This window comes from Zingiber officinale, chromosome 1B (assembly GCF_018446385.1).
Source record: "Zingiber officinale cultivar Zhangliang chromosome 1B, Zo_v1.1, whole genome shotgun sequence".
Taxonomy (NCBI): Eukaryota; Viridiplantae; Streptophyta; class Magnoliopsida; order Zingiberales; family Zingiberaceae; genus Zingiber; species Zingiber officinale.
In genome coordinates this window covers 169,503,610-169,530,124 of record NC_055986.1, presented here as the reverse complement: position 1 = coordinate 169,530,124, position 26,515 = coordinate 169,503,610, and the positions used below count along the sequence as shown (strand labels likewise).

General features: G+C 38.4%; 4 protein-coding genes across 5 annotated transcripts; all 4 read left to right on the top strand.

Annotated features, from left to right (window-relative positions):
* The first annotated feature begins 468 nt into the window (after window positions 1-468).
* On the top strand, window positions 469-2,139 carry LOC121991593 (agamous-like MADS-box protein AGL11). Its single transcript, XM_042545581.1, has 7 exons — window positions 469-653; window positions 1,042-1,123; window positions 1,212-1,276; window positions 1,378-1,477; window positions 1,647-1,688; window positions 1,788-1,829; window positions 1,933-2,139. The coding sequence occupies exons 1-7, from the start codon at window positions 472-474 to the stop codon at window positions 2,137-2,139; spliced, it is 720 nt and encodes a 239-aa protein (XP_042401515.1). The 5' UTR covers window positions 469-471.
* A 1,637-nt stretch (window positions 2,140-3,776) lies between these two features.
* Window positions 3,777-8,397, top strand: LOC121991584 (2-C-methyl-D-erythritol 4-phosphate cytidylyltransferase, chloroplastic-like). Its single transcript, XM_042545573.1, has 11 exons — window positions 3,777-4,010; window positions 4,074-4,150; window positions 4,224-4,292; window positions 5,292-5,427; window positions 5,523-5,605; window positions 6,077-6,154; window positions 6,597-6,665; window positions 6,785-6,853; window positions 6,923-6,969; window positions 7,938-8,028; window positions 8,151-8,397. The coding sequence occupies exons 1-11, from the start codon at window positions 3,881-3,883 to the stop codon at window positions 8,217-8,219; spliced, it is 918 nt and encodes a 305-aa protein (XP_042401507.1). The 5' UTR covers window positions 3,777-3,880; the 3' UTR covers window positions 8,220-8,397.
* Window positions 8,398-10,424: 2,027 nt separating this feature from the next.
* LOC121991567 (NAC domain-containing protein 35-like) lies at window positions 10,425-12,326 on the top strand. 2 transcript variants are annotated; one of them, XM_042545560.1, is made up of 3 exons: window positions 10,425-10,763; window positions 10,849-11,120; window positions 11,541-12,326. In XM_042545560.1, the coding sequence occupies exons 1-3, from the start codon at window positions 10,541-10,543 to the stop codon at window positions 12,162-12,164; spliced, it is 1,119 nt and encodes a 372-aa protein (XP_042401494.1). In that variant the 5' UTR covers window positions 10,425-10,540; the 3' UTR covers window positions 12,165-12,326. The 2 variants fall into 2 exon arrangements, with proteins under 2 accessions (XP_042401494.1, XP_042401499.1); XM_042545565.1 differs by having other exon boundaries at window positions 10,455-10,763; window positions 11,544-12,326.
* Window positions 12,327-13,932: 1,606 nt separating this feature from the next.
* LOC121991557 (ribonuclease 2-like) lies at window positions 13,933-17,780 on the top strand. The gene is made up of 9 exons (XM_042545551.1): window positions 13,933-14,209; window positions 14,446-14,474; window positions 15,312-15,385; window positions 15,600-15,701; window positions 15,812-15,815; window positions 16,212-16,303; window positions 16,404-16,565; window positions 17,248-17,335; window positions 17,429-17,780. Exons 1-9 carry the CDS (start codon window positions 14,037-14,039, stop codon window positions 17,488-17,490), a joined length of 786 nt encoding a protein of 261 aa, XP_042401485.1. The 5' UTR covers window positions 13,933-14,036; the 3' UTR covers window positions 17,491-17,780.
* The last annotated feature ends 8,735 nt before the right edge of the window (window positions 17,781-26,515 follow it).

Here is a 26,515-nt window from a genome sequence, read left to right as displayed (position 1 = left end):
CCTCTGGTAATGCATGCTACCCTCAGTTTTCTTTTTTCTTCTTTTTCCATTTCTAACTTTCTCTGTAGTTCTTCTCTCTCTCTGATATAGAAAAGGTAGCTCGGCCAATATACTTCTTGTTAAGTGAATAGCTAGATCTTGAGTCACCTCACCTCTATGTTCTAGAATTAGATTTTCCTTAAATTTTTGGTTCTTATAATTAGTTCGATTTAATTCTTCCTCTTTATATATTTTTTAAGGGGGGGAACAGGCATCTTTCATGGTTTCTTATGAAGTCTTCAATTTGTCTGTTAGTTCTTTATCAAGTTTTCTTGAAATATTGTTCTGAAAATAATAGTAATAATAACTTGATTTTTCTGTCTATCATGAAGCTATGATCTCAATATGGAGCTTAATTAAGCCTAAAAGGCTACAATTTGATCATGTTCTATCAGAAACCCTAATTATTTGGTGAATTGAAGGGAATCGAGCATGGGGAGAGGAAAGATAGAGATCAAGCGAATCGAGAACAGCACGAGCCGTCAAGTCACCTTCTGCAAGCGACGAAATGGGTTGCTCAAGAAAGCATATGAATTGTCTGTGCTGTGTGAGGCTGAGGTCTCGCTCATTGTTTTCTCTAGCCGTGGCCGACTCTATGAATACTCCAATAACAGGTTCTTCATTCAGTTTTCTTCATGAAGATCAATCTCTTTTGCTTGTTGGATATACCACCAAAATTGCTTCGATATAATGATTTAATGGATTCATTTATTGAATATTTGCCATAGTTTGACGCTGGCTGGCAACCTAACGCAACCCTCCTCCTTTATCTGGGCTTGGGACCGGCCATGACCGGTCATCATGGGCGGAGTTATTTGCTTCGATATAAAAGAATACTAAAATCATGAAAAGATTAATTCATTTAGTAGCTAGCTTGCAGTTTAATTTTAATTAGGGTTTCTTTCTCTCCTTCCTCTTTGCCTTTTGCACATTATTGTTTTACTAGCTTGCAGTAATTAGATTGTAATTCTCTAATCCTACTTTTGAACTCCTGATACTTAGCATCAGATCAACAATAGACAAGTACAAGAAGGCATGTGCCAACACCTCAAACCCAAGCTGCACCATTGACACTAACTCACAGGCAAGTAACTATATATCATTCTCGATCGCCTTTTTCTTACAAAACGAAGGACTAAACTGAAGATCTCATGTGCAATTTTCTGTTGCAGCAATACTTTCAGCAAGAATCTGCAAAGTTGCGCCATCAGATACAGATGTTGCAAATTGCCAACAAGTACTGAATTCTCCAACTTTGTTATGTGTTTTCCTCTTAATCACTAGGTCATTAACTTGCAAATTAAAAGAAAGAAACATAAGGCCCTACGTTGCTTGCAGGCACTTGATGGGTGAATCCTTGAGCTCACTCAGTGCAAAAGAGCTCAAACAACTGGAGAACAGACTTGAGAGAGGAATCACAAGGATCAGATCAAAGAAGGTACACTTACACTTCAGATATTTGACGACATTTTTGATTGATCCTATTGTTTAGAAGGAAGATTTAACAAATGTATAATAGATATCCTAATTCACTATTAAAATTCAAAATTCATTCATTAGTACCTCATGATGTTACTTAATTAACAGTTTCAATTATCCCTTCTCAGCATGAGCTGTTGTTTGCAGAGATAGAGCACATGCAGAAAAGGGTAAATTTCTCAAGCATATTCAATCTTCCAAGAGTTGAATGTTAATCATACTTTATTGTTAATTTTCCTTCTTTAATTTACTTGAGTATACTTATGCAGGAAGTAGAGCTTCAAAATCACAATGTCTACTTAAGAACAAAGGTAAACATCAAACAATTGCATATAATATTCTAACTCTGAAAAGCTAAGCACTAGTGTGCCACACTCTCTTGCCACCATTGATGATCCCCTTTGGAGTTCTCAGGTAGCAGACACACAGAGAGCACAAGAAGTTATCGCATCGACCGGGCCTGAATTCGACACTCTTGTGACGGCTTATGACTCGAGGGACTACTACCATGTCAGCATGATGGAGGGAGCCCCTCACTGCTCTGGTCATCAAGATCAAACTGCCCTCCAACTTGGTTATGTGATGAAGGATACTTCTGCTGCTGCAAAGGAGTTGATGTAGTTAAGCATGTTTGGTTTCTGAAAAACTATTGCTATATATAACTGAGCATTGTGTGACTCTTCAAGGCTATATTTGTGAAACTGAAGCCCTATATTTCAATTATTTAAAGTAAATAGGTGGTTTCTGCACTTATTTACATATATAAGATTTACTATACTGTGTTTAGAATTGAGTGGAGTTGTCCTCACGGACGTAGTCGAGTTAGTACTCGGGTAAGACTTGCCAACAGAGAGGCATGATTCGATTCTTGGCATATATAAATACTATTGATACAGTATATGATGGTAGGGTCAGGTCAGCAGAAGTTAAGGGGGCGTTGCAGTCAGAAGTCAAGGGGTTGTGACAGTCAGAAGTCAAGAGGACGTGACAGTCAAAAGTCAAGGGGATGTGACAGTAAAAAAATCAAGGGGATGTGGCAGTCAGAAGTCAGGGAGATATGACAGTTAATATACGGAGAAGGACCACTGGGCCATCCGACATATAAAACCAGGTCAGGGTCTAACGGTCAGGAAACTAGGTTTGCGGCAGGACACATGATTAGGGCAAAGCTTGACCTGACTTTACTGGTTGGGGTTTCTCAAGCTAACTCTCGTAAATAGACTTGTCACTCTCGGTCGGACCCGAATCACAAAAGCTGGCAGAGAGAGACTTCAATCGCACCCCCCATCCATCCAGTTTGTTCATCAACACGTAGTGGACCAACCAGAGTGGTCTCGACCACACCCGGACAGGATAGTAAGCACTACACGACAACAAGGCAGAGAATCGTAATCGTCACCTATCAGAGAATACATGTTGCATGTCAGGGAATATTCCAACGGTTGGAGTCACCTATAAGCAGAACCTTCCTCCAGTCTATAGGAGAAGGTCACGTGTCCTCCGCCACTCGACAAGTCCTGACACCCAACACCCTCTGACAGGGGTCAGTCTCCAGAAGGTACGCACTGTCATATAAAAAGGATGTCCTCTCCCTTGTGCAGGTACGTTCACTCGCACACTTGTCTACTTTTCTTCTTCCTTCGTACATTGTTTTTCTAGGGGAAAAGTACCTGACTTAAACGTTGGAGGACCTACTTCAGGGACTTTTTCTTAGGTTCATAGTCTCTAACATTCCGTGTGCTTGTCTGAGTGTGCGCAGAGTTCTAGTACCGTCGACTCAGGCCCAGTAGTTCTTCAAGGTCACGTGGGGGTCTGTTCGTCGAGACCCGCATGATCGCAACATCATAGTTTCTCCTTTGTCAACGTTAACGATATCTCATCCAACTCAGATTTCATAGAGAATCAATACTTTTAAGTTATCTCATATCCTCTAGTTAGGAAGGATGCTCGATTAAGATTGAATAATCTTCCATGATTTATTCTCTTTAGAATATGTGAAACCCTCCTAGAAGAACCACTAACATTGAATGGAGTCGTTTAATATTAACAAGCTCTAATTGTTTTTGTTAAATGGAAAATGAAAAAAAAACAAATTACTGATATTTTGAGGGGCAAAATGAATATTTCGCTTCTTTGTCGGGTCAAACAACTAATTCCCGGTCTTCCACGCCGTCGAGCGCCGGCTCCATCACACTGCAACCAGTCAACGGCCACGAATAAAAAATCAACTCGAATGGACGGCCGATATTTGCTTCCGAGATAAGCTGCTTGCTGCTAAAAGCTCTCGTCTTCCTAATTCATCCTCCGTGCTGCTGCTGCTTCTTCCCAATTCAATCGAGGAGGAGCATTCGAACCCAGAGAAATGGCGCTTCGATTCGACATCTCCCTCTCGCACCGCCTCCCCAGCCTCCCATCATCCTCGAAGTCGAATTCCTCCCCCCTGTTCCCGTCGATTCCGATGCCCTCGCGGTCCGTCCGGCGTCGCATCCAAGGCAAGACTCTTCTAGTTTGTTAAAAGGTCTTTCTTTTTTGTTTATTTCCCACTTCCGCTTCAGGCGTCGAGATCGGGTTCAACAGGGGATGGAAGTGCAGCCGGATCAGTTGCATTGTTCAGGGTGAAGGAACAGGCGCTGTGAGTTAAATTGAGTTGTCCGTCTTTATCTTGTTTCTTATGGTGTTTTAACTTTAGTAATTTCTGTTGTTAGCGTGAAGTGGTGAAAGAGAAGAGCGTCTCGGTGGTTCTTTTGGCTGGTGGAAAAGGGAAGAGGATGGGGGTAAATTTTCTTCAGCACATGTTGCTCTTCCTTATGGTGATGGGCTTATGTTTATGATTCATCTTAAACTGTTCGGTTATTTTTACTATATTCTTGTACTGCTTCCTTGCAAATGACTGCATAGTTATGGCCATTCGTCTGCACTAAATCGTGTTGTTGTTTCCTTCACGATCAAAATAAGTCTTGTGAAATATGCACCAGCTTACACACGAGAGACTCGTGTGGCCACATCAAGGTTCTCAAGTGTATACGTTGACTATAGTTTTTACAGTTATTAGAATGTTTACTAGAAGCATATTTGAAAAAAAAAAAAAAAGAATATTTGTTGGTTCCAATGGTTCATAGTGATCTTTACTTCAATTGATAGGAGGAAATGCTTTGCAAACATAACTAATTTCTTACAGTAAAGAGCTTAGTCACTATCTTTGTAAATGCAATGGCACAATTGCCACTTGACCAACGTCTGATCCTACTTCTGTGACACTAAATGCACCTTTTTTTCTTTTTGCCCATTTTGTGGCAAAAAATAAAAATAAAAAATCAGGACAACCTAAAATCAGTTAACTCTTGAGATCAAGTAAATGATTTTAGTCATTTTACTATTGTGTTGCTTGGTCAAACTTAGTTAACTCATGAGATCATATAAATTTAATTATTTTATTATTGTATTGCTTCTACCCTTTCCATACTTGCCAGGTATAGACATCCTTAATTCTGGGGTTTATCTATGAGTCTGGAATCTCTGAAAATCATTTCATGTACATTGCCTTAGTGATCTTTTTGCAAATTTGCTAATGTTTATGCCTTCACATTCTACTCATAGACTTGCATTTGCTTTAGTTATATGTTTTGATGGGTAAACAGAGTTATGACCATTTTGGGATTCAAGTGGTAGAGTGATTCAAGTTCAACTATGTTGATTTACTATATTTTTCAGAGAAATTTCTATATGTTTGTTTGGTTAATCTTGTATAAACTCAAGTTTTTATTTATACCCAGGCAAGCATGCCAAAGCAATACCTTCCACTCTTAGGACAACCAATTGCCTTATACAGTTTCTTTACTTTCTCTCAAATGAGTGAAGTGAAAGAAATTGTAGTTGTGTGTGATCCGTCCTACAGAGATGTATTTGAAGGTTTGAAAACCTTTGTTCAAGTTTTCTAGTTTCATACTAAGACTTAGATGCTGACCATGAGTAGTAATGCCAGGCAACATTATTTCATTTTGTAGATGCTAGCAAAGACATAAGGGTAGGTATTAAATTTGCCCTTCCAGGCAAGGAGAGACAAGATTCTGTCTTCAATGGTTTTCAGGTATGGAACATCAATCTTGTATTTTATTTCTATTTACCTTCATTTGCGTTCAAGAAAAGTAGCAGCCTACAGAGCTTGCAATCACATTATCATATCATATCTCTCTAGTGCAAGGCGCTGAAGTTCATATTCATACTTCAAATACATGACTTCAAAGAGCTAGATGCCGAGCTGTTCTTTTCCATCATTGTCTTTCAATATAGAAATTGGTTATCTCTTGGTTAGAAATTCAATCTTCATGTTTTACCTTATAACTGAACATGTCCTAGACTCCTAATGACTCCCTTCAAACAAGTCTCATATGATTATGCAGAATAACTTTTATCTCTCATTTTTTAATGATTAACCTGAAGAAAGTTGTGTGCTTATTCTACAACTTCATTATGGCAATATTCTGACCTGTAATTTTAGATGCTGTGAGAGCACTGAAGAGATCATATGCCCATTTTCAAAGTACTTTTGTGGCTGCAGGAAATCGATGGAAGCTCAGAACTTGTGTGTGTTCATGATTCAGCTAGACCTTTGATTACTCCTAAAGATGTCAAGAAGGTTTGATTTTTCTTCTTTGATGACTTAATGTGCTAATTACCATTTGAGTTGTATAGCCAGTTTGAATGCGGTGAGTGAAATAGAGATTTAGTATTTCAATGATGGAATACATAGAATCTGGTTTTCTAACTACAAATGATATAGCAATAATATACAGTCATTTAAACAAGTAGGGATTTATATAACTGTCCTCACCTAGTTGACTAGAGGATGACAGATTTGCTACAAGGAGGCAGGGATCAATTCCCAGTGGGCGCAAGTGTGCTTATCTTATCTTGAGCCCAAGTGTGCTTGTTAAATATTTTTCTATACTCACTGTAGCTTGGCAGAACTGCAACCTCTTTTACTTCATTTGTTTTCTAGAAATTATGGTTATTCAGAAAGGCAATCTATCCTATGCCTTAGGAATAAAACTAACTCCATATACTTGTTCAAATGATAGGTCATGCAAGATGCTTGGACGAATGGTGCAGCTGTTCTAGGTGTTCCTGTAAAAGCTACAATTAAAGAGGTACATAAGATTATTATTATTGTGAACTTCTCTTTTGGGAAAAGAAGATTCTTAAATGTTGAGTGCGTGCAATGAGATCAGATTTGGACTTTGCAATAATTTTGATGTGTTTTTTACAGGCAGACAATGGCTCCTTTGTGGTGAAAACACTCGATAGGAAAACTCTCTGGGAAATGCAAACTCCACAGGTAGCTTGAGAAATGCATACAAGTGCAATCACAATAACATTTTGAAAATCTATGTATTGCTTTTTGTAGGTTATCAAGCCTGATTTGTTCAGAGCTGGCTTTGAGCTGGTTAACAGGTACACTAATTTGGTATTGATGCACTTCTCTTAGACAGTTGATGTAGTATAAAACAAAATGGGAAAAAAAAGTGGGAAATAAGTAAATGCTGCTGATATAAGTTTAATAAATCTTGTCAAAAAACACGCCGTGGAATTCAGAAATAAATAAATGTTACTGTAAGCAGAATAATTCCTATCAACAAAGTGGAATTAAGTACATTAATTCATGACTTTCTATCAAATGATTGCTGTTGCTGATTGTTTTAGAGCTGGACCAGCCTCTTTTACATTCCTAATTTGGCTGATTGGTTTTGATCAATGTCCATAATCCATATTAGCTTGACCTCATAGTTAATAGGTATAGAAGGTTGGAAAAACACCCCTAACCAGACGTTGCTTTTTGAAGTTGTACTTTTAGTGCCACCCAACTTCCATCTGGAATTGATCTGACTGAGGTCAATTCAAGTTGCTTAAGAAAATTACAGAAACAAAACCTACCCAAAAGCCAAACTTCACAAAACAAGGAACCGAAGTTGGTCCAGAGAAATGATCTTGCACTCATTGTCTTAAAATTACTTTATTACCCATACACTCACTAACACATACGCACATAAAATCTATTCATTGCCCTGTTGGGTATTCTTATTGCATTTTTGACCATGTTAAATTGATTTGTCACTTGGTCCTGTTGTATTTTAATTGGACTTGATCTTTGTCAGTCTAACCCGTTATAATCCAACTAGTTGAACCGGCCAACCAAGTCCAATTTTGAACACTACTTTTTCTTCTTTTTTTTGATACAGCAGCCTCTTGTTAGTTTATAAATCTCTAGTTTTTCTTAAACACATAAATGGTGAACACTCCTAAATGAGTCTGAAAAAGGAAAATTATATTAAAAAAATTCTTACAATATCAACATAGTTTTGTAGCAATTTAACATATTTTCTAATTAGCAACTTTTATTTACAACTTGTTCCCTGAATCAGAGATGGACTTGAAGTCACGGATGATGTCTCTATTGTGGAACATCTTAAGCACCCTGTCTACATAACTGAGGGTTCTTACACAAACATCAAGGTATCTTCCTCTTCTTTTGTTTGAAACTCTCAGTTAAGGTGTCGTAATCTGAACAATCAACAACATTAACTATCGAACCTAAGGCGCTTACAATAGAGTGCTCTGTTATCTACTTCACGCAGGTTACAACCCCAGATGATCTTCTACTGGCAGAGAGGATACTGAACATGGAAGCTGGAGTGCCTGCGTAATCACAAGGAAATTGTTATTCAAATTTTGTTTGACCTGAAATTTCATTGTTTTTTAATAATAAAATCCAGAAACCAATTTAAAATTGCTTGTTGTTGACCGGACAATTCCACACAACAATCAATCGTCAAGTTTATTGTATCCTATTCATTACATAATTAAGATCGTGCCTTGCGATGATCTGGGTTTACATTTGTTTGTTCTTTTTACTACAAATTGACAAACAAAAAATAATAATAATAACTTTTATTTATTTTATACCGCGGCAAATAATAATGAGCAAGGTCTGCTGGTCAACTGGACTGGCAGTATTGAGCTGGAAGTCAACGGTCGATGATGCCCCACCAGCAGCTCGTCCAATCAAACCACAGATAATTAATGAGTCATCAATGGAATGGATGGTTCAATTAAGATGGGCGGCGAGTGTACCAACTCGACCGCTGACACATAAATATAAAATCAGCAATTCTTTTTTTTCTAAAAGATAAAAAAAAACAGAACAATAATACGTGAATTAAGTGAAACCATTCCACCGCAGGAATTTAATGTTTGCCTTTCTCATCAGGTTACAATTAATCATCTACATCCACTTCAATTCATTATTCACCAAGTAATTTAATTGCAAATAGTAGTCTACTAACACAATGCTAATTATTACTATGAATGTGATTACTCTTCACTCTTATGATAATCTCTTTCACCAACAGTAGTAGCTAATCCCGTATATACATATCAATCATGTCGATGTAATTCACAATATTCATGTGGTCCATCGACAACCGATGAGTGCGCCGCGTCGAGAGCCTCATCTTGAGAATCAAATTAGAATTATTGATGATAGTGACCAAAGGTAACTAATCCCTCTTTAAATATACACCTATGTATTTAACAAGTTTGATATGGCAAAATACATATATAGTTGCAAAGTTAAATATATATTTCAAACATATATGTAATAGAAATAGCATTAATTAAATAATAATATTGTTCCTGGAGACAGAAATTACTGTTGCAGAGTACGTAAGTTGACCTGTCAGGAATTTGTTTCGATCTGGTCTCTTAACATTTTAAATATTTGGCCAAAATAATTCTGTGCATAGTTAAAATTCTAGTGATCATACAAGGACAACTCTTTTAGGTGTGACAAAGAACAGAGACATCTGCCAGGGTTTGGCATGTCTCACACTCACTCTCAGATTTGGTAGAAATCAGGCTGAATTTTCATTTCAGTCGGTTATCGTAAATACGCCGCGCTTACTCGACTCGACTAATCGATTCGAGTTTAACCAAGCTCATCGATCGGGACGATCGACCTGACCTGAGCCGGCCACCATACGCCAAGACCTAAAAGCATGATGGGTGCATGAGTGGTGGGGAGGATAGGAAAGGGTTAAATTTTGGACCCAAATCTATGTCAAGCCAAACTAGGATTCAGCCAAGAGAGGTCATCAGTCAGCTTTTGTTTTCTCTATTTAATGCAAAAAGGGTTGCCGAGACTCATAGTGAGGTGAGAATTAACAACGAAAACCATTAATTGCAGATATTAAAACAAATAAATAAATAAATAAAACTCTATTTTCTTTTTTCGTTTTTTTTTTTTAATTTTGTAGGTTTGTGGTGACAGTGGTGCATGGTCACGGACTGCTTGCTTTTGTCCCACGTCAAAGAGATAGGTCTTTGATAATATTGAGTTCTGACAAACTGAACCAGTTGTTATATGAAGTGGAAAAAAAATATTTAATGTTTTTGAAAACGGAAAAGAAAAAATCTATTTGTATAAAAGTTTTTTACCTAGATGATAATTTAACACCCTTTCCACTACACCTCAGCTTAGGGGCAAAAATTTCATCCGATGAATGAAATACACAAGTGTAGTACATTGAATATGAAAGAGCAGGCGGCTGCTAACTTGATGTTTCAGAAGTTTCTACAGACGATGTTGACTCGTCAGTTATTAATTCGTCTTCTAAAGTCAAGATTTTGAATTTTATAAGGGAAGGCAAGGGAAGGTTGAATCACTAGAAAATCGTAGAATTTTTTTGACTGAAGAATATGTATTGTAGAATTTGCTTGACTCCATATGAATATCTCCAGAAGTATAAAAGTCTTCCGTGGGCATACTCATTCATAAATATGCATTTTATCATTTATTTAATTAACAAGCTAAATAAATTAACATGAAATTATGTTACAAAACCTCATGAATCCTCCGTAATATAATTAATTAATTAATAACCATCCCCCAATCAATATATGCACTTGTGGGCACCCTACTGGTTTTCTTAATTATGTATGTCAATAGGTGAAGGAGCATCGTAGAGAGATGAAGGGAGTCAACGACTCATGGCAGCAGCCGCAGCAGCTACCGATGAGTAGCACCGGAGAAGAAGAGGACCACAGCATGGTCATGCCCGGCTTCCGCTTCCACCCCACCGAGGAGGAGCTCATCGACTTCTACCTCCGGCGCAAGGTCGAGGGCAAGCGCTTCAACGTCGAGCTCATCTCCTTCCTCGATCTCTACAGCTACGACCCTTGGGAACTACCAGGCATGCATATACCTATAGCTAATTTCTTATTTAATTATTTCTTCTCTCAAACTATGAGATCGATCTCTTAATTATATATCTATAGCTTTGGCTGCGATCGGAGAGAAGGAGTGGTTCTTCTACGTGCCTAGGGACCGGAAGTACCGGAACGGCGACCGGCCTAACCGGGTGACTACGTCGGGGTACTGGAAGGCCACCGGCGCAGATCGGGCAGTAAAGAATGAAAGTGGCCGGCAGATCGGACTGAAGAAGACGCTGGTGTTCTACTCCGGCAAGGCTCCCAAAGGGATCAGGAGTAGTTGGATAATGAATGAGTACCGTCTTCCACCTGGTGATGCAAACAATCACTTCCCAAAGGTAGGTTTGTTAATTAAATTGCAAAATTATATATGTATGTATTTAGATCTTCTTATAAATTTTATCAGGAATAACTTAACCATGAATTAAATCTGAATTGGGGTGTCATATTTCACCTTAATCTTTTCATGGATTGCATGATTTTTCTTTGATTTCCTGATCTTCTTCTTGTGATCCGATCCCTACAACTGCTGAGAGATTTAAATCCAATTATTATCATGAAATTAACATATAAATTTTCTCCTCTCAAAAGGGATACATATATAATAGAATTATCTCATCTGGTGCTAGGGTTTCCTTTCCTTGAAGAATTAATCAAGAAATTGAGGCTTAAATTCCTTGCTTCACTACTCTTTAATTACCCCTTTGAAATGAAGCTTAATTAATTTATAATTAACAAATTAAAATGGATTTCTTTAGCAGGTTGAGATCTGTCTTTGCCGTGTGTACAAAAGACCTGGAGCTGAAGACCATCCTCGAGCTCCCGGGACAGCTCTTAAGCACTCATCTTCCCGAAAGATCGCCGCCGATAACTCGCAGCCGAACAATTCACAATTCAGCGAGAATTCATCGCCAAACCCTAACGACTCCCAGTTCAGGTACCAGAATTCATCAAAGAACCCTATCGAGGAGAATACGCTGATCAAGCAGCAAAGCACAGGAGGATGCTACTCGACCACCACTCTACTTTCATCATCCTCCAATTACATGCTCGCTAAAAAACCTAGAACCATCGCTCTCCAGGAGTCCAGTGCTAACTCGGTTGCCTCGAACACGTCCAACGAAGAAGACAATAGCACTTCCACATTTGCTCAGAAGATGGGAGAGTTGAATAGCTTAGCAGGGTTCAACCAGATGATGATGAATCACATGAACACTAACCCTAATCATCAGTTCCTCCATCACTTTGCTTCTCAAACCACCCAACTGCTTCCTTCCAATGCTTTGCCATTGCCATTGCCACTGCCTGGTAATGTTTCAGACAAGCTCTGGGATTGGAATCAGATCATGGCGAGTAATGGGTTATACACTGATCATGTTTAAAGGACTGATTGATACATAGCTAGCATGCATACAAGGGCGAAAGGATGGTTGACTAGTTGATATATATAGAGAGCGTGTTCTAAGTTAAAATGTAATGTATACAATTAATGTACTAAACAGATCTTGCAGGACACAATAATCAATCATTTTAGTTTCTGATCAGTACGTACTTCGTGTGGTGGTTGATTGGATTAATGGAGCATGGGCGTGAGATAGATGATATATAATTTATGATTGCGTGCATGCTTCCATGATTGGTGCAAGACTTGCAGAGAAACTTGTCGACGTACGTACGTAGAATTTTCAGCTTTAGTATATACACACATACTGCAGACATGTGATTGTACCATAATTTGTCATTCTTTCCTCCTTTTTTTTTTTTTTTTTTTTTTGTTCTTTTCATTTTTTTTTTTAAAGGTAACGATATGGTGATCTTTAATTTACTCGTGATAAATAAAAAAAAAAAACTATACAATTTGAAGAGGACAATTCTTTAGTAATTTGTTAGCTTGAATGAAATAGATCAGAAGCCTTAACAAGCATATCCATTGTTCATTTTTGTTTTTTGTCCCATTGTTGTTTGTATGTGACATGGAAACTATTAATCATGATTTGAATGTGAATATTAGAAATAATTTTCTATAACTTGTTGATTCAACATAATATCAAGAAATGAAATAAGAAAATAAAACTCGTCATTCCCGAAAAAGAAGAGCGATTGAAAATTAATGTTGATATAAAAACGCTTAAAAACAACTAAAGAAATGGTTTAAATAGTCTCAAAAAAATTTAATAGTGCAAAAGGTAAAAATAACTCTAAATGATATTTTTTTTTGTTCGAAATTTACTTTTTACGGTTCCACCTAATAACAAATAAATCTATGAATCAGCTTCCATTTGGCACGTAGTACGGCTCATTCTGATATCGAGTCAAAAGTTATGACCAGTCAAAATTTATCCACCCATGGCTGTCAATCAAAACAGTCCCAAAACTCTAAACTCTGTTATTTTGTATTAGTATATACGCATTCATTAGAGTTGAATGATCCTAGGGTTCAAGATATTAAACATTATTTTAAAATAAGATAACTTCTTATTTGCAATCCAAAGATGAGATATCGATTATACATAAATAAAGTCTCAGTGTTTATATTTTAATAATTATAATAATATTTAAATAATGGATAGTAGAAGATGACATGAAATTAATTAATATATTAGTGATAGGCCACGGGTTTTCTTAGGAGGTGTTGATTTAGATTAAGACAAAATATGTGATAATTTATTGATAATAAAATAAAACATATTTTTTATGTATTAGATTAATATATAAAAAACAATATGAACTTGAAAAAAAAAATGAACTCCTCTCGATACAAAATTTAATAAATAAATTTACATACGATTGAGATCTTATTCATTCACACCCCTCTCAATATACAATTTGCAGTGACTCGGCCCAATTATACCATTTGATTCAATAATTGGGCCTCGACCTTTAAAGCCCAATTCTGGCAGTTAGATATGAATTTATATATATATAAATCGAATTTGCTTAACGAATCTAAAGGTCCAAGGGCCAGTTCAATGCGTGCATTTGTAGAATTCTCATTTACAATAATCGAACCCATAGCCAATATCATACCCGACTTATGTTTGGTGAGGGAGTTATAAGAGGAATTGTGGGCCATTGCATTGGCCAATCATTAATAAGGTAAACCAACTGTTGACAGGTGTTGGTGGACCTTTCGACGATCCATCAAAGCGAGGCTTTCGTGCTGTGTCGCCGTCGCGTCTATTTTAAACGCTCTTCCTTCGTCAGTCGAAGGAAGGAGGAAGGAATCGAAGGAAGGAGGAAGGAAGGAGCAAGCGATGGCGAGTCTCTTGAGGTCCCTCGCGTCGGCCGTTCTCCTCGCCCTCCTCGCCGTTCGCGGTATCGAGGGGACGGAGCAACGGGAGTTCGATTACTTTTTGCTGTCGCTGCTGTGGCCGGGCACCAGCTGCGCGGCCACCCGCCATTGCTGCTCCGACAACGCCTGCTGCCGGTAATCCGTCTGTGCCATTTTATGCCCGTTCATCGATTTCTGATCCTTTTCCTCCGAAATTTATATTTCAATTAACGCCTGTTACATGTTGGGTGCTTTAGGGTTTCTTTGTGAGTTTAATGATGTGATTTTTGAATTCATATTCTGTCAAAATTTCTATTATCTTTGTTTTTTATTGCTGTTCTGTCATTCCTAGAGTAAAGTTGTCCTGATTGTATCTTTATTGGTTTTTGCAGATCAAGTCCTTTGCCCGAGTTCACGATCCGTAAGGCTATCCATTTTCTGAAATCCTCTTGAATATTTCGTCCATTTCTCTGCTCATTTTTTGCTATAAATATGAACAATGAAGTTATCCCGACTCATTGACCTTCAATGTCATTTACAAGTGGTAAAAATTCTCAGGAAATTGAATAGGTCACTATTTGAAAAATGTTGCTACAATAAAATGAGCCTTCTCTAATACTGAAAATGTGTTTGAAAGATGTAAAAATTATAGGTGCGGACATATTAACACAGTAACAACACAAGTATAGGTAGAAACACACTGAAATAGGTAGAGTTTTTACATTGTTGTAATAATTTTACAATTGTTAACACCCAAAATATTTTTGGCCTGCATCGGATGGCATAACGTTGATCATATGTTGAGTTGTTCTGGAGTTTCCATTCATTTACTTAATTCATATATTGATATATAATGCATTTGCTGATATGCAAATTCCTTATGCTGATATTTTAAAAATGTGCGCCTCATACCTCTCCTTTTCTTGGGTGTTTGCGCCTTGGCCTTACTCCTCTTTGCTTTCTAATTTTGTCTAGCATCTTTAAAGGCAATGTGTTCGACCAAATTGTTCTAACCCAGAGATGACATAGTTTGAACTAGGTCGGAACCAACCTGCCTAATCATGCTTCAGCTTATCTTAGCTTGAACAAATGTTACGTTGGCTGACTGCCACCTGATTTTTTCCTCATGTAAATCTAGATGCAAGTTAATTTTGTTTACAAAAATTAAGAAACATAATAAATTGTTGTCGTCTTTTAGTAAGCATTTTTTTTCAGCCTGTGTAATTTAGCTGGTATAAATTTTGTACCTTTATGACAGACGGGCTGTGGGTAGACTACAATGATGGAACATGGCCAGCTTGCTGTACACACTCTAATTTTGACATAAAGAAGGTTTGTATATCCAAAATTGTTAAAATAATACAATTCAGAACTATCTTACTTGACTTGGAAGTACCAACTGACATAATGTCATTTCCTTTTCTCCCATTACAAGATTACAACAGTATTCCAGCTCTTGAAAAGTATTGACCCAATTCAAAATAATCTTACTTGACTTGGAAGTAACAATGGACATAATGCCATTTCCTTTTCTACTTTTACACAGATTACATCACTATTGCCAACTCTTGAAAAGTATTGGCCAACCTTATCCTGCAGTTCTTCATCTCTTTGCTTTGGTGGAAAAGGGTTGTTTTGGGCACATGAGGTAGCAACTTTCCGGAATTAATAATTGTTGTTGTTTTTTCTAGTTTGCATAACTCATCTCCTTTTCTTTTCTCTTTTCTTGCATGTGGATTGATGTTTGGATGTGCACAGTGGGGTAAGATTCTTGTTTGTTTACTTGCAAATTTATGAATATGGTGTTTCTTTGTGCTCGCTGCTCATAGATCAACTAACCTAATTCTTGGGAAAGAGTGCCTATTGTTTTTCAGAGAAACATTAGTTTTGTTCTACATTTAATTTCCATCATCAGTCTAGTGGTTTACTCTCAGCTTTGGTGCTTAATTCATTAGATTGGACTGTGTTAATTTGGAACTTTGAAGAGCCTAATATTATGTTATATTTTCTTAAGTTCTTTTTCCTTTTGAACAATAGTGGCGGTGCATGTGGTGGTGCAAGGTAACATACATTACAATGATAACATATAGATAGTTGGAAAAAATGGTGCTATATTTTTTATGATTTTTGATTCTCAATATTCACTGATTTCCTGCAGAAAAACATGGGACTTGTTCCTACCCAATAATACAAGATGAATATAGCTACTTCTCCAAAGCCTTAGATCTGTACTTCAAACACAACATGACAGTAAGCACATCAAATGTGATTTGGTGCATTGTTGGGCAACTTATGCAGTAATATATCCTAGAATTTTAAGCTTCATCTGTTAAGGATTTTATCATTCTAGGAAGTTCTGACTAATGCTGGTATTCTGGCAACGGACGATAAAAAATATCCATTGAAAGACCTTGCGGCCATCATTACAAGGGCCTTTGGTGCAACACCACAGCTAGTTTGCAGGCATGGTGCTCTTGATGAACTTAGATTGTGCTTTTACAAAGATTTCAAGGTCAGTTCGGCATTTATGCATCTCTGTCTGTGTTACTTTTACAAGATATTACTTGATTCTGACTAATTTGTTTTGTTTCCATGGTTATATATTCTAGACTTAGATGCTAACAACATTTTATTCTATTTCAATGGTCGAGTTAAGCTTACTGCACAGTGCACATTGATAAATCATTTCTATGATCTATGTTAGTCCCAAATATGTAGGGCTAAGTTAGACATATTATTATTCCTTCATTGCATCACTACCAATCAAGATTTAAAATATTGTTCTCAATTGGGTTTTCTATTCCCTATCGACACAATATGGTATCGGTGCCATTCTGAGTATACTGACCTGTGATGCCAAAACCAAGGAGGAAGAGGAGCAAGAAAAAGAGAAGAGGAAGGAAATGTGTCTATATCAGATCCATTGTTCTGGAAGTCTTGTGATAGAAGTGATCATTTGTTGAAGCTCCATTCTAGTTGCTCGTCAAAGCTACATTGGGGAAGCCTCATTCACCATCTGTCAATATAAAACCAGGCTACCAATTTTTAGATATCTTAAATGTTTAGTTATGTTAACCAGTTCAGAGTTTTCATTGATCTCCTCGACTCACACACTTCACGATTAAATTTATACAACTATAGAAACTATTGATCATATGTACATCAATATATTGTTTCGTTTCTTCACTTCTCAGCCAAGAGACTGCGTTGATGGTGCTGACGTTCTGGCGAACAAACAAAACAACTGTCCTAAATACGTCAGCCTACCAACATATACTCCTGGTAAGTTTTCTCAATACTATTACATCAATTAACCATTTTCTTTGTTAAGTTCTTGTGCTTATTCTCACGGTTTTTTTGGGAGTCCAATTTCAGGGCTTACGGATATCAGTGAATCAATTGGACTGGCCATGTACAACCCTCTCAGTGTAGCTTGAATGAGAATATGAACTTGATGTGCAGTAAATAAAAGGATAGAAAAGTTTATTTTCCTTCCTCATGTACCAAAGGATTTGACTCAACGCAAAGTTGATGGAGAATCTAAAATGTCACATCGAATATAAAAAAAACATAATAATCTGCGAATTTGATGATGGATCTAATTGTCTTTTTTTTTTTTTTTGTAACCAGGCATACCATCTAAATGGATATAGTTGTAATGGTTTCATCTATGATTTTATTTGCTATGGTAAATCATGGACCCAAAATTTATTTCTCATTTCTTCAATTACTACAGTTTATCCAAAAATATTTCTATGATTTTGTTATCATGTCTGACTAACTGTGTGTGATTGTTGTGCACGACTGAGTGATTGGGGCATCTGAAAGTGATCTGGGCACCTCAAAGTGAATGTACTTTCGACGTCTGGATCACATTCAGGTGCTTTGACCACTCAGTTGCTCATGGTGAGTTAGGCAGGATAAAAGCCCTCGTATTTATATATGTTTTTAATAATTTTATATGATATTTTTTATTATGTTTAGTTTGATATTTCATTTTTATAATATTTAGAATTGGCTCTTCTAAGTTGTAGTAATAATGCTCTAAACACATTTTAGAACTCTCCATGCCCTCAAGAGTTCATAAATTCACCTTTCCGCTAATTCAATCATTGTGAACTATCACTTGCGTTTTATTTTTGTACTGATCTCAGATTAGTCAGATCATAAAACTCTCATTACTAAAAAAAATGCTAATAACTAACAAATCCAAGGAGTTAATAAGATAAAAATATTGCATCGAGAAAACTGTAAAACGTAATGGTTAACAATAAAATCAAATTAGTACAAGAATTAAAGTTATAATTACAATTGTTAGAAAAAACATTATAATTTATCGACGTCTTAAAACCTGTAATTAAATTTGTCGACTGCTGAAACAATGGCCAGTACAAGCTTAACTTCGATATGTTTGGGCTCGCGTGTCTGCATGAAATTTGATACGCTCGGGCTTACCCATCGAATTTAAATAAGACAGAATGAGAGAAGAAAACAGTCATCCCTTAATAAATATTAAAAATAAATAAAGACGAAAACGCTAATTTAACTCTGCTCGTCTTAAAATGACAATTAAAAGACTAAGAAACGTATCTCCATCGAGAGAATAGGCAAAATACCAAAAAAAAAAAAAAACTCATAAATTAGTTCTACCTTAAACAACTTCAATAGTATCAACAAATTTGATCATACTCATGAACGAACCGTACTTACTAGACTTAGAAAAGTTGTTTCAAACTCAGGGCAACATCACTAATTACTTAAACATAACTTCCGAAATAGCACCCCTAAAAACCTCCCTAAGCAAAAAGAGGGCGAAAAAAGGAGCAAAGGAAAAAAAAAATTCAGTCCTCTCCGGAGCACAGGAAAGTTGTTTCATTTGTCTTAAATTAATAACCACTTAAATTGTAATCAAGTAAATTATGATGTCTCTTTCTTTAGTTTCTTATTGTTTAATTTTATTTATTATTGCTGCTAACCTGAATTGAAAAATCTAAAAAAATTTATTTTAATATTTCAGACAACTCAACCCTCTCCAACCGGTCTATCCTGTTATGACCAAAAGTAGCTAGAGGGGGGGGGGGGGGGGTGAATAGCTCGTCGCGTTCGCTCGTTGCTCGACGTTGCTTGGCGTTGCTTGTTTCTTCAAAGATGTGCAGCGGAAATACAAAGAAGCAATCACACAACGCTAACACGGTTGGTTTACTTGGTATCCACCTCACAAGAGGTGACTAATCCAAGGATCCACACCAACACACACACCCTCCACTAAGTAAAACTCTCCTTTATGGTAACTACTAAGGGCGGAAAAGCCCTACAAGACTCAACACAAGAAGAGAGGGAAAGGATACAAGAAATACAAGCTTACAATCTTACAATGAGTACAAACCCTAACCCTAGCTTCTCTTCTTGGCTTTGATCCGCCTCTTGACTTGGAAACCTTCCAAGATCCTTCAAGAACTGGCGATCTGAGCTTTGTGAGTGCTGTAGAGAAGCTGGCGAGAGATCTGAGATGAATCTTCGAAGAGATGCCGAAGGAATCGTGCGCCTGCGGCCTTTATTGACGCCAACGGTCGGATCCCGATCGATTCGATTATTCCCAATCGATCGGGGAGGCTTTGGATCGATCCACGGATCGATCCAGAGCGCCTCTGTGCTCTGGAAAAACGTCTGGATTGATCCACGGATCGATCCAGCGCTTATCGCGCGAAGCAACAGCGTCCCAATCGATTCACTGATCGATTGGGACATCTGGATCGATCCACTGATCGATCCAGAGACTTTCTGTTCGCTGGGAAAGGTCTAGATCGACCCACTGATCGATCCAGAGCCTGGATCGATCCACTGATCGATCCAGCACTTGGTATTTGCCCAAAACCAAGTCCCAAACCTCCCAAACCAACATCCGATCAACCTTAACCTGTTGGTACGTCATGCCTAGCATCTAGTCATTCCCTTGACCTGCTAGGACTCCTCACCAAGTGTCCGGTCAATCCCTTTGACCCACTTGGACTTTTATCTTCGTGCCAAGTATCTGGTCACTCCCTTGACCTACTTGGACTTCCACCAGATGTCTGGTCAATCCCTTTGACCCATCTGAATTTCCTCGTGCCAAGATCCAGTCAATCCTTTGACTTACTTGGACTTCCCAACACCAGATGTCCGATCATCCTTGATCTATCTGGATTTTCCCTTGCCTGGCTTCACTCACCAGGACTTTCACCTGGCTTCACTCACCAGGGTTTTCCTTCTGCCTGGCTTCACTCACCAGGACTTTCATTCTGCCTGGCTTCACTCACCAGGACTTTCACAGTCAAGTATCCAGTCAACCTTGACCTACTTGACTCTTCTGCAATCAATATCTTTTTGTCAAACATCGAAATCCAAACCAAGACTCAAGTTTGGTCAACCAGGTCAACCTTGACCTAAGGGATATTGCACCAACAATCTCCCCCTTTTTGATGTTTGACAATACCTTTAAGTTTGGACCATTCTGAGTTAAGCTAATCCAATAGCCTTAACTCCATTCATGCCAAAGTATGAATGTTGGTTCCCTTCATTCTCCCCCTATGACATCCCCCATAGGTAATGAAGGTCTAACTTAAACCACACATTCTCCCCCTATTGGCACACATCAACCCATCCTTGAGCACACCTCAACCCGTGCCTCAATCTTGGGCACACTTCAACAAATGCCCCATTTTTGGGTACACATCAACAAATCCATTTGTTGACGACTCTCCCCCTGAAGAGTTGCTCATCGTTGTGCACAACATCACTCGTTGTGATCAACACGATAATGAAGGTCTCATACCCTTCATTTATCCTTAGCTTCTCCCTCAATGTAGACAAATACCCAACCTTGAGCATTTTCTAACCACTTGAGTTCTCACTTGAAATAATGAGGATATCCACTCCCCATTTCAAGTTCAAAAGCTCATACATGAGCATTTTCTTTAAAGAAGGTTAACCACCTTCCAAGGTTCATGAAAAATAATTTTTCATGTCTTTAAAGAGTCCCTCCCCCTAAAGACATGGTGGTAACTTCTGTCATTGCACCAACAATGACTTGGAATCCCTAAACCTTTAGGAAACCCAAATTTAGAAGTTTTGAGGTTCAAATACTCAAAATTTGAAACAAACCTCAACATAAACTTCAATGAAGCCTTCCTTAACCAGTCCATCCTTGTTTTCACATGAAAACACCCTTTGTATGTATACAAATGTATTTTAGGGGTTTGGAATGGTTACCTAGACTCAAAGAGGTTCAAAGATGCTGAAATCAGGCCTTCCCAGCCAAAATCAGCAACTTGGATCGATTGGAGTTGGGTTCCAATCGATTGAACCTTTCTGAATCGATCCACTGATCGATTCAGACTACCTGGATCGATCGGCTGATCGATCCAGCGAGCTTCTGCTCGCGGGAGACTTGCCTTCTGAATCGATCCACGGATCGATTCAGGCACTCCAATCGATCCATGGATCGATCGAAGCTCTGATAGTTGCTGAAATTCTATTTCAGTCAACTTCAGAAACCCCTAGAAAATTCTACAAAAATCCAAAAATCATAAAATTTCGTGTAGACATTATTTAGGGCATACTTAATCATGGAAAAAAAGTTTTCTATGAAAATACATCATATTTTCAAAGATTGACACAAGTTTGAAAACTTGCTAAAACTTTAGCGTTTTCTTCAAGTTTGTGTCTAATTATTCAATGGTGATTACTATCAAAAGATAGCCTTCACCATGGTTTTCCAAAAGCATTTTTAAAAACATTTTCAAAACCAATATCCCATCATGTTCCTTGGGCATAATGCACATAACTTGTACATTTGCTTTCCCAATGATGGGAAAACACATAACTATGTGTTTTGATGAACCTAAAAACTCAAAAGAATGCACTAAATCAACATCTTGAGCTTTGTTCATCATCCTAACATCTCACTTGTATCTAATGTGCACTAAAGCACATACAAGTCACCTTATAGTCTTTGTGAGATGTAGATTTTGGTTTTGCCCTAATCTAGGGATCATGCATATCTATCTAGGCATTTTAAAGATATTAGACATCCACCTAGGATGTCACTTGTTAATAAGTGTTGTTAAATGTCATTTGTCCTTAATTACAAGGAATTAAACTAATGCATGATAATGTTATGGCATACATCAAAATAAAATAACTTTCAAAAGAAAGATTCCTATAACTACATGATGTATGAATGTCATGACATGGTATTTTGGATTTTCATAATAAAACATGAATGCAAAAATAGACATGATGTCATGGCATATGATGGGCAAACAATCATGGCAAGATTTAGCATAAATAAAATATACCTAGATTAACTATCTAAGTATCCTTAAAATCTTACCTAAACTTACAACTTAAACCTAGATTGCCCTAAAGTGCTTCATGAAAATGCCAAAGCCTAAATTGGCATTTCTAATTCCCTTGATTAATGCATGCCAATTGAAAATAAGCATATCCTCAAATGTTGGCATATTTCATTTTTCCACAAGAGTAGCACCTTTAAATTAAGGCCCGGATCGCCTTAAATTTCCTAAGAACATACCAAAATCCCAACTTGGTAGTTCTTATGAATTTCCCAATATGTGCCATTTAAGATTAAAATCAATTCTTCCACCATTAGGCACATTTTACTCTTTCAAGGAGTAAATAATAATTCCATTTCATTTTCAAAGGTTAACAAAACCTTGAAAATGCTCCTTGAGTATCAATTTCCTCAAAATTGGGTTAACTACCCTTCTAATCGGAGTTGACACTCTCTAACCCATTTATGGGGTAGAGAAAATGCTCCTAAGAACCCAACACCTATTGGTGCTCCTTGGATGCTCTAGGTACTCACTAGGGATAACTTCCCTAGATACCTTCCTAGTGACCTTGTTGGGCTTCTTAGAAGCCTTGATCACATTTTCTAGGTCAACTCTAGGGATAGCCTCCCTTGTGACTTTGTTAGTGACTTTCTTAGACTTCTTAGAAGTCTTAGTCACTTTGGTTGCAAAGATACTTCTAGGGATATCTTCCCTTGTATCTTTGACTTGACCTCTAGACTTAGGGTTTGTTCCATAGCTATATGGAACCCTATGATAACTAGGCACAACCTTTTTAGCTTTGGGTTTGTATCCCAAACCTCTATGGCCATTGGATGACTTTTGTACCCCTAAACCTAGGTTATGCTCATTTTGCCCTTTTAGGATATTTTCTATCCTTTTTAGGGTCTTTTCCATTTTATCAAGTCTTGATCTCAAGACTTGATTTTCTATCATTAAATCCTTAGGTTTTGGTCCATGAGCATTTTTGTTCTTGGGCATGTATCTATTTTCCTTAGTGTTCCCGCCCAAGTGTCTATCTACCTTCCTAACCTTAGGTTGGGTAGTTTTGGCATGTAGGGCCACATGCTTTTCCTTAAAGCCCTCATGCTTTCTATTCTTATGGTAAATTGCATTAAAATGATAAAAATTAGAACTATCATGCTTTTACCATAATGTAAAGGGGTAGGCTCAATAAATGTTACATTCTTCTTTACCTTGGAGGCTCCCCCTTGACTAATGCCTCCTTGAGCCTTGACCATCTTCTTCCCCTTGGGGCATTGACTTCGGTAATGTCCCTTTTGATTGCAAGAGAAGCATATAATATGCTCCTTGCTTTTCTTTGTGTTGGGGATGATCTCCTTGGGCTTCACCTTGCCCTTTTGTGCCACTTGGCCCTTCTTCTTGGCCAATTTAGGGCACTTGCTCTTGTAGTGCCCATGTTCCCTACACTCAAAGCATATAATATGATTTTTATTATTAATTGAAATATTTATACCTTTGCTTGTAGGGGTGACATCTTTTCCTTTGGATCCGGAGGTAGAAGCTTCCTCTTGACCGACCTTGATTCTCCTCCATTTAATTTTTCTTAACTTGTGGAGGTAGAATCTTCTTCCTCCTCTTCGTCTCTTGACCCGGATGTAGAAGCTTCTCCTTCTTCTTGATCCGGCGTCACCAAGGATTGCTCCCCCTCAATCCTAGAAATGGAGGCTTCATCATCTTGAATATGAAACAAGGAGTATGCTCCCTCCTTGTTCCCTTCGTTGCATTCCCTTGAGGATGAAGCTTCTTGGATTTCCTCTTCTTCGGAGGTTGAGCATCTCTCAACCTCGGAGTCCTCCTCTTGGTCTTGCTCCAAAGAGTCACCCTCTCTGGATACTTCTTGCTCTTGTACAGTGGAGGGGATCTCTTCATGAAGCTTGACCAATTTGCTCCATAATTCCTTTGCATCTTCAAATTCTCCAATTTTGCAAAGGATGGTGCTTGGCAATAAATTGACCAAAAGCTTGGTCACTTTGTCATTTGCCTTGCACCTTTGAATTTGCTCCGAGCTCCATTTGCTTTTCTTGAGAGGCTTGCCCTTGGAGTTTGTTGGAGCTTTAAATCCTTCCATTAGAGCAAACCATTGCTCTATCTCCATCATAAGAAAGTTTTCGATTCTTGATTTCCAAGAATCGAAGCTCGTGGAAGTGTACGGTGGAGCCACCCTTGTGTCAAATCCAAGTCCATCTTGGAATTGCATCTTGAAGTTGAGCTTCTTGAAATCTTTGACTTTTGATGAATTTGCTTCAACTTCTTCACCCTCTAGCTTTTCTTGTTATGCTTGACCCTTCCGGCAATGATTCCGGTGAAGAGCGGCCTCGCTCTGATACCACTTGTTAGGACCAAAAGTAGCTAGAGGGGGGGGTGAATAGCTCGTCGCGTTCGCTCGTTGCTCGGCGTTGCTTGTTCCTTCAAAGATGTGCAGCGGAAATACAAAGAAACAATCACACAACGCTAACACGGTTGGTTTACTTGGTATCCACCTCATAAGAGGTGACTAATCCAAGGATCCACACCAACACACACACCCTCCACTAAGTAAAACTCTCCTTTATGGTAACTACCAAGGGCGGAGAAGCCCTACAAGACTCAACACAAGAAGAGAGGGAAAGGATACAAGAAATACAAGCTTACAAGCTTACAATGAGTACAAACCCTAACCCTAGCTTCTCTTCTTGGCTTTGATCCGCCTCTTGACTTGGAAACCTTCCAAGATCCTTCAAAAACTGGTGATCTGAGTTTTGTGAGTGCTGTGGAGAAGCTGGCGAGAGATCTGAGATGAATCTTCGAAGAGATGCCGAAGGAATCGTGCGCCTGCGGCCTTTATCGACGCCAACGGTCGGATCCCGATCGATTCGATTATTCCCAATCGATCGGGGAGGCTTTGGATCGATCCACGGATCGATCCAGAGTGCCTCCGTGCTCTGGAAAAACGCCTGGATCGATCCACGGATCGATCCAGCGCTTATCGCGCGAAGCAGCAGCGTCCCAATCGATTCACTGATCGATTGGGACATCTGGATCGATCCACTGATCGATCCAGAGACTTTCTGTTCGCTGGGAAAGGTCTGGATCGACCCACTGATCGATCCAGAGCCTGGATCGATCCACTGATCGATCCAGCACTTGGTATTTGCCCAAAACCAAGTCCCAAACCTCCCAAACCAACATCCGGTCAACCTTAACCTGTTTGTACGTCATGCCTAGCATCTAGTCATTCCCTTGACCTGCTAGGACTCCTCACCAAGTGTCCGGTCAATCCCTTTGACCCACTTGGACTTTTATCTTCGTGCCAAGTATCTGGTCACTCCCTTGACCTACTTGGACTTCCACCAGATGTCTGGTCAATCCCTTTGACCCATCTGAATTTCCTCGTGCCAAGTATCCAGTCAATCCTTTGACTTACTTGGACTTCCCAACACCAGATGTCCGATCATCCTTGATCCATCTGGATTTTCCCTTGCCTGGCTTCACTCACCAGGACTTTCACCTGGCTTCACTCACCAGAGTTTTCCTTCTGCCTGGCTTCACTCACCAGGACTTTCATTCTGCCTGGCTTCACTTACCAGGACTTTCACAGTCAAGTATCCAGTCAACCTTGACCTACTTGACTCTTCTGCAATCAATATCTTATTGTCAAACATCGAAATCCAAACCAAGACTTAAGCTTGGTCAACCAGGTCAACCTTGACCTAAGGGATATTGCACCAACATATCCGGTCCAACACAATATCAACTAATCAATAGAAAGATGGGAGAGAGAGGGGCAATGGGAGTGTCAAATAAATTTTATTTTAATATTTTAAGATAGCGTTTGATATAATTTTCCACGGCGACAAATAGAATTGTAAATTAATAAATAATAAAATGTCCCAAAGCACAAGAGTTACGAATTCGCATGAAAAAATTTTCACTGTTAACGATGGATTATTTAACCTTTACTTAATAATCTCTGCTCGCCCTGCGCAACCAATCCGACACGGCTGCGCGCAAGCGCAAGCGCAAGCGTAAGCAAGAGAGTCCCCCGGCATGGCAAATAGCGAGCGCAAGTAGCGGGCATCCCCGCACGGCTGTATTACGAGCACAAAAG